The 13,257-nt window shown below is 42.0% G+C and overlaps 1 protein-coding gene across 1 annotated transcript in view; it reads left to right on the top strand.

Moving 5' to 3' along the window:
- The window catches only part of LOC311112602 (adhesion G protein-coupled receptor A3-like), a 49,392-nt gene that overhangs the window by 13,679 nt on the left and 22,456 nt on the right, over nucleotides 1–13,257 (top strand). Inside the window, 1 exon segment of the mRNA XM_084155748.1 lies at nucleotides 7,023–7,094. Within this exon segment, the coding sequence (XP_084011874.1) occupies nucleotides 7,023–7,094 (72 nt within the window).

Genomic DNA, 13,257 nt, shown 5'->3' with positions numbered 1-13,257 from the left:
GCTCAAATGCTAAAGTTGTCTGTGATGAGATTCCCCGACCAACCACCTTCCTTTTGTTTTTGCCTTAACCTCTACAGGATCGGTGTCCCGTATACGGGACGGTTGAGCTAACGTGCGCTAATGTGATTAGCATGACTGTTGTAAGTAACAGCAAATGTCTTATATGGGCAGAAAGCTTAAATTCTTGTCAATCTAACTGCACTGTCCAATTTACAGTAGCTATTACAGTGAAAAAAATATCATGCTATTGTTTGAGGAGAGTGCATAACAACCAAAAACGTATCACGGCAACTGGTTTGATACATTTACCTCTGAAGGTAAATAATGTACTTACATTCAGTAATCTTGCTCTGATTTGTCATCCTAATGGTCCCAGAGATAAAATGTAGCATAGTTTTGTTTGATAAAATCCATTTTTATATTCAAATGTAGAAACTGGGTTCTACAGTTTGAACCCTGCTGTCTCTGGCTTTTTGTTTGTATTATCTTTTACCAGATCTAATGTGTTATATTGTCCTACATTGTTTCCTTTCAAATGGTATCAAGAATATGCATATCCTTGCTTCAGGTCCTGAGCTACAGGCAGTTAGATTTCCGGTATGTCATTTTAGGCAAAATTTGAAAAAAAGGGTGTGATCCTTAAGAGGTTAAGTAACCATCTGTCTTATAACCATAGTAAACGTAACATATCATATGTACAGTGGGGGAAAAAAGTATTTAGTCAGCCACCAATTGTGCAAGTTCTCCCACTTAAAAAGATGAGAGAGGCCTGTAAGTTTCATCATAGGTACACGTCAACTATGACAGACAAAATGAGGGAAAAAAATCCAGAAAATCACATTGTAGGATTTTTTATGAATTTATTTGCAAATTATGGTGGAAAATAAGTATTTGGTCAATAACAAAAGTTTCTCAATACTTTGGTATATACCCTTTGTTGGCAATGACACAGGTCAAACGTTTTCTGTAAGTCTTCACAAGGTTTTCACAAACTGTTGCTGGTATTTTGGCCCATTCCTCCATGCAGATCTCCTCTAGAGCAGTGCTGTTTTGGGGCTGTCGCTGGGCAACACGTACTTTCAACTCCCTCCAAAGATTTTCTATGGGGTTGAGTTCTGGAGACTGGCTAGGCCACTCCAGGACCTTGAAATGCTTCTTATGAAGCCACTCCTTCGTTGCCCGGGCGGTGTGTTTGGGATCATTGTCATGCTGAAAGACCCAGCCACGTTTCATCTTCAATGCCCTTGCTGATGGAAGGAGGTTTTCACTCAAAATCTCACGATAAATGGCCCCATTCATTCTTTCCTTTACACGGATCAGTCGTCCTGGTCCCTTTGCAGAAAAACAGCCCCAAAGCATGATGTTTCCACCCCCATGCTTCACAGCAGGTATGGTGTTCTTTGGATGCAACTCAGCATTCTTTGTCCTCCAAACACGACGAGTTGAGTTTTTACCAAAAAGTTATATTTTGGTTTCATCTGACCATATGACATTCTCCCAATCCTCTTCTGGATCATCCAAATGCACTCTAGCAAACTTCAGACGGGCCTGGACCTGTACTGGCTTAAGCAGGGGGACACGTCTGGCACTGCAGGATTTGAGTCCCTGGCGGCGTAGTGTGTTACTGATGGTAGGCTTTGTTACTTTGTTCCCAGCTCTCTGCAGGTCATTCACTAGGTCCCCCCGTGTGGTTCTGGGATTTTTGCTCACCGTTCTTGTGATCATTTTGATCCCACGGGGTGAGATCTTGCGTGGAGCCCCAGATCAAGGGAGATTATCAGTGGTCTTGTATGTCTTCCATTTCCTAATAATTGCTCTCACAGTTGATTTCTTCAAACCAAGCTGCTTACCTATTGCAGATTCAGTCTTCCCAGCCTGGTGCAGGTCTACAATTTTGTTTCTGGTGTCCTTTGATAGCTCTTTGGTCTTGGCCATAGTGGAGTTTGGAGTGTGACTGTTTGAGGTTGTGGACAGGTGTCTTTTATACTGATAACAAGTTCAAACAGGTGCCATTAATACAGGTAACGAGTGGAGGACAGAGGAGCCTCTTAAAGAAGAAGTTACAGGTCTGTGAGAGCCAGAAATCTTGCTTGTTTGTAGGTGACCAAATACTTATTTTCCACCATAATTTGCAAATAAATTCATAAAAAATCCTACAATGTGATTTTCTGGAATTTTTTTCCTCAATTTGTCTGTCATAGTTGACGTGTACCTATGATGAAAATTACAGGCCTCTCTCATCTTCTTAAGTGGGAGAACTTGCACAATTGGTGGCTGACTAAATACTTTTTTCCCCCACTGTACAGAATAATATGAAATGCTCTGAGACCAGGTTGGATTTCTGAACACTCTTTTTCTCTGGCCTCTGTTGATTTAGTCACCCTAATTCCGGCCATCCTGCGAGGGTAAAAACTTGGGTAACTTTTGAACGGATAATGATAGAGACGTGGTTTGGACCATTGGTTTTCTTAGAGGATTATCTACACTATTATTTTTTCCCATTGGTCAAAAAAATTGTTTTTGATTGGACACCCTATTAATTGATGCTTTTGGCTGAAGCCACCATCAAAATGTTTTTAATAAACTTTGGTCATTGAAGTTTGATACCCTAATTTCCCCGATTGTATGGTTTCCCATTTTAGCATAATGCTCTGAGTTTTTCACCCTTGAAAGAAGAGACTTGCATAGCATTTATCACTTAGAGCACAATCTGATGTGAATAGATTGTTTTGTATTTTATTAGGATCCCCATTAGCTGTTGCGAAAGCAGCAGCTACTCTTCCTGGGGTCCACACAAAACATGAAACATTACATAATGCAGAACATTAATAGACAAGAACAGCTTAATAAAAACGTCACACATAGCTAGAAAAACGTCACACATAGCTTTACCGTACCGGTAAAACATGAGCCTATCACAATAATTAAAACAAAATGTCAAAAACTGTAAGCTATTACACCACTTTTGATCATAATATCACTTTTGATCATTACCGCATGTCAGAGGCATGGAAAATAAGCGAATGGACTTGAAAACGGGTGGTATAGTCTATTCTCCAAAATGCGATGTGGTTCGATGAGAACACTGACATTTTGCCAAGGCAGAGATGAGTGGTCGACTCAAAGACACGCGTGGACAGCAGTGGATGCATACATTCTGGCTTAATGACAATCTCCAAATGTCATTACACTTTTTGGTGTTTTGTGTAGCTAGACTGGTCTCCTAGACTAGACAGAAACAGATGTCTCTTTCCATTCACCACTGTTTGGAGGCTGGAAATATATTGCGAGTGGATGAGCGTGCGGGGGTAGCCTAGTAAAGGAGCCCTTTGAAGTGATCGTTTGACAATCAGATGAGAACATCATGACTGGTTGTGTTTATGCCACAATAAAAAGTAATAGGTTTTTAATGTTTAATGACAAATCTTTTACGACTAAGTCCACAGAGATCCGATTTGAATTAATAGGGATTCCAAATGTAATTCTATGATTAGGTCCATACAATTTTTAGGAGGTCCCGTACCGGGAAGAAATGTAATTATACTTTCACACCTGCACATAGCCTACATATGTGTTGCTTTATCTGTTGTTGTTTTTTAGCTGTTCACTAGAGCAATATGAGATGGAAGGGAGTTCCATGCAATCATGGCTCTATATAATACTGTACGCTTTCTTGACTTTGTTTTGGATTTGGGGACTGAAAAGATGCAAGGCTGCATGTCTGGTGGGGCGTAAGTGTATGTCAGAGCTGTGTGTAAATTGATTAGGCAAACAATTTGGAATTTTCAACACATTCATGTTTCTTATAAAAATAAGTGATGCAGTCAGTCTCCTTTACTTTTAGCCAAGAGAGCTTGGCATGCATAGTATTAGTCCTCTGATTACAGTGAAGAGCAACACGTGCCACTCGATTCTGGGCCAGCTGCAGCTTAACTAGGTCCTTCTTTGCATCACCTGACCAAATGACTGGGCAATAATCAAGATAAGATTAATCTAGAGCCTGCAGGACTTGCTTTGTGGAGTGTGGTGTCAAATCTCTTTATCACGGACAGACCTCTCCCCATCTTTACAACCATTGGATCAATATGTTTTGACCATGACTGTTTACAATCCAAACTAACACCGAGTAATTTAGTCTCCTCAACTTGCTCAACAGCTACATAACATTATTCATTATCAGATTCAGCTGAGGTCTAGAACTTAGGGAATGATTTGAACCAAATACAATGCTCTTAGTTTTAGAGATGTTCAGGAGTAGTTTATAACTGTCCACCCATTCTAAAACCGACTGCAACTCTGTTTAGGTTTGCAGGGATTTCACTAGCTGTGGTTGCTGACGCGTATAGGGTTGAATCATCAGCATACATAGACACATAGGCTTTGTTTTAATGCCAGTGGCAGGTCATTAGTAAAAATAGAAAAGAGTAGAGGGCCAAGAGAACTGCCCTGCGGTACAGTACACTTTACATGTTTAACATTAGAGAAGCTTCCATTAAAGAAAACCCTCTGTTCTATTTCATAGATAGCTCTGAATCTACGATATGGCAGAGTTTGAAAAGCCATAACACAAGTTTTTTCAACAACAGGTTAAGGTCAATAATAACAGTACAGCTCCCACAATCTTCTTATTATACATTTCTTTCAACCAATCATCAGTCATTTGTGTCAGTGCAGTGCATGCTGAGTGCCCTTCTCTATAATCATGCTGAAAGTCTGTTAATTTTTCCTAAATGTTGCTAAGAGTCGGCAGCAAGCTGATTGGTCGGCTGTTAGAACCAGTAAAGGGTGCTTTACCATTATTGGGTATCGGAATGACTTTGGCTTCCCTCCAGGTCTGAGGATAATCTTTTTTTCTCCAGACGCAGATTAAAATGACAAATAGGAGTGGCAATATAGTCTGCTACCATCCTCAGTAGCTTTCCATCTAAGTTGTCAATGCCAGGTGGTTTCTCATTATAGATGGACAATAATAATTTCCCCACCTCACCCACACTAACTTTTACAGAATTCAAAATTACAATGCTTTTTTTTTCATTATTAGGTATTTTATGCATGTACAGGATATGATGGTTCACAGTTTTTTGTTGGCATTTCATACCTAAGTTTGCCTACTTTGTAACTGTTAACATCAAAAGGTTTTGTGATTAATGAGTCATCTTATTCAATGAAATATGTTGAATTAGTCTGTGTACACTGAGTGTACAAAACACTAGGAAATCCTGCTCTTTCCATGACATAGACTGACCAGGTGAATCCAGGTGAAAGCGATGATCCGTTATTGATGTCACTTTTTAAATCCACTTCAATCAGTGTAGATGAAGGGGAGGAGATGGCTTAAAGAAGGATTTTTAAGCCTTGAGACAATTGAGACATGGATTGTGTATGTGTGCCATTGAGGGTGAATGGACAAGACAAAATATGCCTTTGAATGGGGTATGGTGGTAGGTGCCAGGCGCACCGGTTTGAGTGTGTCAAGAACTACAACGCTGCTGGGTTTTTCACGCTCAACAGTTTCCCGTGTGTATCAAAAATGGTCCACCACCCAAAAGACATCCAGCCAACTTGACACAACTGTGGGAAGCATTGGGTCAACATGAGCCAGCATCTCTGTGGAACGCTTTCAACACCAATTAATTGAGGCTGTTCTGAGGGCAAGAGGGGGTGCAACTCAATATTAGGAAGGTGTTCCTAATGTTTTTTACACTTAGTGTTTGTATATAATGGTGTGAAATAGACAGTATGGACAGTATATGAATAGAAAAGGTGTGTACAGCGGTAGTTCTATAGGAGGAGCATTGACTAGAATACATTGTGTACATATAAAGTGGGTAAAACTGTATCTAAACATTATTAAAGTGACCATTGTTCAAGGATTATGTACGGAGGGCAACAGTCTTTAAGGTGCAGAGTAGAGTACCGGGTGGCAGCCGGCTAGTAACAGTGACTAAGGTTCATGGCAGGGTACTGGGCGGAGGCCGTGTAGTGGTGACTATTTAACAGTCTGATGGTCTGGAGATTGAAGCTGTTTTTCAGTTTCTCGGTCCCAGCGTTGACGCACCTGTACGGTCTCCGCCTTCTAGATGGCAGCGGGGTGAACAGGCCGTGGCTCGGGTGGCTGAGGTTCTTGATGATCTTCTTTGCCTTCCTGTGACACCAGGTGCTGTAGATATTTGGCACTCATAAAGTTGATTACCTCATAGCATCTTATCTCAAATTCATAAGGGGTCAATAAGTACAATACTTAAGCCCTTTGTACAATGCTTTCTCTGTTATCTGATTGATAGTTGATAGAGGTGATGCATCTTACCATATGTAGACATCAGATTTCTCTCAGACAAATTATGCATACTTTCATTGAGTCGTTGTTGCCCCGACTTGAACTAGTCTGAACATAGATTTAGCAATACCAGTGACTTGTGGATCTAGCCCCTATAAAACGATAATGCCTGGTTGCCAACGCGTCTATCATTATTGAAGGTCAAGACGAGACACCTGAACTGCTGGTGTCTACGATCAAGCGTTACATCAAATGACTTCATGTGGCACTCAGGAAACAATCTCAAAGTGAGTCACCGCCGCTTTGGATCAGATTATCATACCTTTTAACCATCAAAGCAGAAGAGGTTTGACGGAAAGTATGCAACCACCGACTCTCACCAACCTGGATGAATTGTACCCTGTAGAGACACATGCTACCAATTTAGCATCATGAAAGACCATGGTGGGAAGAAGATAGTTGTTTTTCCCCTGTCCTCTTCCTGGCACTATAGAACATTCCATGAATGGAGGGTTGAGGGACAATAGGATGGGATTACTAGAGCTGGGCTTTTTTTCAGTGTTGAAGGAATTTCAAATGTCCAAAGTAGACTCATTCTTGTTAGGTGATGAGCACTTTTTAGTATGTGGAATGTAGTGGAGTTCGAATTCTGCAAATAGTATTTACTGCTGAAAGCTGCTGTACATTTGTAGAATGTTGTTCTTTAATTGAAGTTGACATATACATCTCTTTATTTTCTTCACAGGATTTTAAGCAACAACAAAATTCAGGAACTGAAGAATGGATCCTTCATTGGGCTGTCTACTTTGGAAAGATTGTGAGTCTTAACATTTTCATAATATTCTCATGTTTCCTACAAGCTCTGACCATGGGATAATTAATAATAAGTGTAATTTATGCCTTTCATCTCATGTCAATCGATATCTAGAATCATGTTTCACTCTCCACATACTATTTGACAAGGCACAGCTTCCTTTCAGTATAATGTGTGAGATGAGTCCTAAACCAACCCAATTACTCATACTATATATACCATAGTAAAGCTTGGGGAAGTGCTATGTTAGACACAAATGTGCTTTATTTATTACAGGCTTGCAAACCTTTTCTAGGGGCAGTAATGACAGAATCCAATCCAAGCTTGTTTCACACAACAGGCATTTCTTGGTGTTTCATTTCAGAAGTCAGAACAATATCTAGTGATTGTAAGTGGAGTAAACCATTATGCAATAAGCTATGAGTTAGGAAGAGAGCCAGAGAACGAGATAAAAAATGCAACAACAAAAAGAAGATACATGAGGCAGAGAGTAAGAGTGAAAGCTAAAGGGGAGCAATACAGGGGAGAGGAGAGTAGGCTTGTTGTACTTTCTCTGTCTTCGTGTCAATAGGCAGTGAAGACATTTATTGAGGTGGTGTGCTCTGTCAATATTGAATGTGCGTCGGAACGATTGAGTGAGCGCGCGGATAGTTGTTGGAATCCATTTGTTGGAGTCTTGTTTTGGAATCATAACTCCCGTGTTTCCCCCGAGACTCAGAGGAAATGCTCTCGGCCCGTGTGTTATGGACCTCTGGTGATTTATTGCTTCGGAATGGCTTCGTGCAGATAAAAGAACCAGACCATTAATAGCCAAGCTTTTACCCAAGGCTACAATAACCAATGACTGTATCAATGGGGAATTTCAAGGGAATATTTTCCCAGGTCTTGTTAAAAGGTCCATGGGAGCCTTTTTTGGCCGCAGTTAGCTATCTGGTATTGGTTTAGAAACCATAGACAGGCGGTTGAAGGTTGTAGAACAAATGTATAACTTAATGTTGGGTCACAGTACGTTTACATGCACACTAATAATTCAATATTAAACTGATTATGACAGAAGGTCGAGTATGGCATTAGTCATGTAAACACCTTACTCTGCTTATCTTAATCGGCGTATGGTCATAATCGAAGTAAGCATATGCCAATTAAAACACCTGGATTTCTGAGCAATCTTTCAAATTATTGGGACATGTAAACAGCTTAATCAGTGTTCCAACGGCGTATTTGATCTGCGCATGTCCCAGCACTGGGTAGCGCAAGCCTCCCTTTTATGCGAGAGTGAAGTGAGTTTGGAAAAACTGAAGTATGCATCTTTTAAATAGTTTTCACATACAAACTTTATATGTCGGAACTCAGAATCGAAAAGTATTCGCAAGAATAACGTGGTCAATGTGGTAGAATGTTTTATTCTGATTGGTGATTTTCTGCATTTATTAGAAGTGCCATCAGTAGCCTGATTTCAGATGTGTCGATGTAAACTGGATTATTAGGGAAATCGTTCTTCTTGCAAAGCATGGTAGCTTAGTGGGTAAGAGCGTTGTGCCAGTAACCGAAAGGTCGCTGGTTCTAATCCCCGAGCCGACTAGGTGAAAAATCTGTCGACGTGCCCTTAAGCAAGGCACTTAACCCTAATTGCTCCTGTAAGTCGCTCTGGATAAGAGCGTCTGCTAAATGACTAAAATGTAAAATGTAAACGTTTTAAACTATTATATTAACCTGACTATCCACAATAATCGCATTGTGTGCATGTAACCGTACTCAGTGGAAGTTTAAGAGTTGTACCTACAGTAAACATTCCCACTTGTTGAAGTTCCTCTCATCATGTGAGGCTACATGTTTAGCTCCAGTCTGTTAGCTTGTTTACCCTCCGTTTGTCTTTCACCCACAAGCACACCTATCCCTCATCTGAATATGTTATGATGCTATTGACTAGCAGATCCATGCTGATGTATCCATGCTTATATTTGTCCTGTTTCACTGCATGTACAAGTGGATATCCCAACTCCCCCTGAGACACCCTTGGAGAGTCGAGTCACAGCCAGGGATGTACCTAGGCATTAATTTGCTTTAGAATATCACTGCACTGCAATGGATGCATGTCATACTCTGTAGTTGTTATGAGTTATGCTTGGACCAGCCACATGCCTGACCTCACCCCAACTACCTTGCCGTATTAATAAGACATCCGCTCCCAGATTGTTTATGGATTTGGGGAGAACTTCCCTCCCGGTTTTTATAAGTGGGTCAGATTTTAGACTTTCGGAGTGGAAGGCCGTAAGAATAACTGGAAGTGCTTTCTGACAGTGAGTGTAAGCTTCATTGATCCTCCCACGCTGAGGAAGCCTTTAATTCTCTTCGCTTCATCTTAATGCATAGTATATGGCCAGTCGCTTTGGCTGGCGAGTTAATTCTCTGGGTGGAAGAAGTGTGCAGCCAGTGGCACATTTACCTCAAAGCAGCTCCCATTGTGCTTTCCCTCCTCCCCAACCCCCTTTCATCCCACTCCCTCATCCAGAGAAGCTCTTTGCTTTGTCATTCTAATGAAGCCAAGCTAAGACCAGAGGTGTCGTCAGAATGATTCACACACACACAATGCCAGCCCGGTTGCATGCTGAAGCGGCCCCTGCTTTTCTTCCCTCCAACTCCCTCCTCCCATCTCTTTCTCCCTCCCTCTCTCGTCTGACTACAGTCGACAACAAAAAACTAAGAATTCTGTGCCCTGGTCTGTTTGCATGCAGTGACGTGCTCTATCTTCCCTCCTTCCTCCCCTGCTTCCTTCCTTCCCTCCTTCCTCCCCTGCTTCCTTCCTTCCCTCCTTCCTCAGAGCACAGCCAACAAAATAGGGATTCTCCTCAGCTTGTGTGCAGTGGTGCGCTCTGTGATTGGAGCTCATTGTGAGTGGCAGGCAGGGGGGAAATTGATTAGCCCTCTTCAGCCGTGAAATGGCAGGGTAACTGTGGCGACGGCAGTGTTTTGTTACGGCCAAAGGTGTCCTGGCATGGAGATGAGGCCCACTGAATCCCCATTATCACCCTCCTACACAGTAATATGAACCCAAGCTAGCCCCTGTCGCACGGTTATTCTCTCCCAAAGCTGCCACAAAGTCAATGCAGAGCGAAGGGTTATTACGAATGAAGCGGGGATAATCTCTTGTTATTTGGAAAGACTGGAGAGGTATTGAGTTTCAAGAGGAACCATTATGGGGAATAACTGTCAGTGAGGAATGCTAGTCTGGGACTGTATGCATGTAAGAGAACTGTAAATATTGTGTAACTGTATGTTATCAACATTGCATAAGATGACAAAGCAATTACACAAAATGTATAATATGGGGTGAGACATTTGTGTTTCTCACTTAAAAATCTCAAAGTTGAGAGAAGCCTTATTTGATCAATTCTTGTGATCTGCTAACAAGGAATCATCCATCATTTTGTTTCAGAAGACAGCCTTGTTTAACATCAGCAATTTCTCTTCATCAACATAAATGTTCATCTTGAAAGCAGCCTTGTGACAGATTTGGTAGAGTATACTTGTTAGAAACCTACCAAATAGACAATCTGACTTTAATATTGCTTGTGGCAAATGGAAATTGAAGAAACGTTATATTTTCCACCTTCAGAATGACAAGGCCATAATGTTTATCAGTAGCTACCGTGCTCTTATATTGAACAGCACATTTGGCAGTTTCTACACCTTTCCAAAATGGCTGCAGAGGCTTCTACATAATCTTTAGTTTAAACTAGACCGAACACAAGGATAATTCTGGAACCACCTAAAGCACTCCCAAGGTAAATTAATTCAGACTTCATTATCCAGTCATTTCCATTTTAGAATGACAAGCAGGCCTAGCGTGTTCTTGCAAAGAGAGTTTATAGAACTTGAGGCGGAGTTGGGATACGGCCTACCCCCGACATTACCCCGACTCGCCCCTCATGTTATCCACAAGTTATTCTGCTTCTCTAAATAGGAAACTTCAAATGGTTTTTATATTCTGTACTGTTACTGCTATTTCTGCCAGTAGAGTGCAGATGCAAAGGTGATAGTGTTGGATTTGTATGATTTTCCCTTTCCAATACGTCGATGCCACCCCTCAAATTGTATCTTAGTGATGTCAGTGACGACTTGACAGTGGGGTACAGCAGATTGTACTTGGAGCGTCAATTAATAGAAAATATAGATCAACCAACTTCTTAAAGCTGGAATCCGTAATGGTGAAACGGCCACGTCCGTTTGGGATATTACACCAACGAAGAAGTTACTGCCAACAACCAACACTGGATGCGCGATAGAACAGAATAATATGTATTGCACATCTTCTTTATCACACTGTGTGACGCTCCTCACCTTGTTCGACAAAAAACAATAACAAAGGCGGTGGGGCGACCGGTGGCGCTGTTTCCCCTAATGAGGATTCCATCTTTAAACAACTGACACAGATCGGAAACGGTACCTTTCAGTGACTCGCCTCAAGTAATCCACCAAACAAAGACCATTCTTTACCCCCTTCCAAGAAGCCACAGAACTGATCACGCCAAGCTGTCCGTTTTTTGGAAAACCACAGAACGAACATTAGGAAATGCAATCACAGAGAACTCTGAACTTGAGTTTGAAACGAGTCCAGAACAATTGTTGGACTCTTTCACCCTTTGCCAGCATTCCAACACTACTCTTTGAGGAAATGAAAGGCTCATTAGATTGGGATTGGCTTTGGTGCTTTGACACTGGCCATTTGACTGGCACTGGCCCAACCATGGCATGATTAAGCCTGATTAAGCATGGATAAATGTAAAACCCACCTTTTGCCTTGTTGAACACCCTCCCCCAGAGTCTGGACTGCTATTCTACCACTTGTGATATTTTGCCCCTCTCTGTTGATTTACTATGGTCAGCAACATCAAACAGTTGGGTAAAGACCACAGCTAGGGTTGGTGATGGCAACACTAGCATTTCAAAGTGAAACTTTTGGAAGGTATTTAGAGAGGAGAACAGAATTGGCTATAGAGAAATTAGTAGGGGAAAAGTACCATTTCGGCACAGTAAGCAAGTACAAAGATCCTCCCTTCCTAGCCTCTTGCAGGTGGTCGAAGGCACTCTGTGCTCTATTTGTGCCTTGCATTTCAAAGATAATACTTTTTTCGCCCTCCCCCTTTTCCATTTTTCTTTCAACACCCCTCTACAGGAAAGCCAATTCTGCCAGTTCACATCAAAAGCAATAGCTAGACTGTGTAGCCCTGCCTCCCAATCCCCCCACCATTTTCCTCATGACAGCTCCTCAACATCAAACAGCCCAGCCACAGTTACCCAGCGGCCTTTGTGTGGAGGCTCAGGTGGCGACCCGCAAGGTCTTTTGAAACATGGATTGTAATGAGTGACTCTGCAGTGGCGGCGCGGGTGAGCGCTAGGCGCTAGCAGGGATCTGTGACCGTTCGACCTTTGAACTTGGTCCAGGATGGAGCGTGGCGGGGTCCTTTTGTGTGTGGGCACCCACGGCTGAGGAGGCCTGATTGATGGGGGGGGGGGGGGGTCTCGTGCGCTAGCCACAGGTGTCTGAGTGGGTGAGAGTCCCACGGGATATGGGAGGATTGTTGGCCATTTGGTTCTACTGTAACGAAGTACCATAGAACCAGGGGTTAATGGGGTGAGCAGCAGTGGGATTTCAGTCATGCATTCTCCTAAAAATTTTGCTAAAAGCTGGCTCTTGGATGGCCTCCCGAGTGGCGCAGCGGTCTAAGGCACTGCATCGCAGTGCTAGAGGCGTCACTACAAATCTGGGTTCGATCCCAATAGTACTGTTTGTCCATTTTTAAATGCCGTAGCCAGTATATGCTTCCTCAAAATAGTCATCATTAATCTAAAATAACTCAAGAAATCTGTCATTTAATTTTGACGTTTTTGTCGAGGAGATCTTAGTCGCACAATTTTTCTTCTAAATAAGATGTTTGGTGAAGTATTTCTCAATGAAAAAATTTGCATGAAAACGAGTAATCTCTCATTGAATGACAACAAAGACTTTATTGAAGAATCCCTACTGTTGACCAATCACCGACGAAGGGGCGTAGACTTCGGCTTGCCTCTCGAAAAAAAATGGTGTGCCCGTCACAAAATGTAATCATAATATATGCACAAACTGTTTCAGCTGGGAAGCATGCGGACGCCTTTAGTCTCTTAG

This window comes from Coregonus lavaretus, assembly GCF_964263955.1.
Source record: "Coregonus lavaretus genome assembly, chromosome: 39".
Taxonomy (NCBI): Eukaryota; Metazoa; Chordata; class Actinopteri; order Salmoniformes; family Salmonidae; genus Coregonus; species Coregonus lavaretus.
The sequence above is the reverse complement of the archived record's forward strand: the minus strand, read 5'-3'. Positions and strand labels throughout refer to the sequence as shown.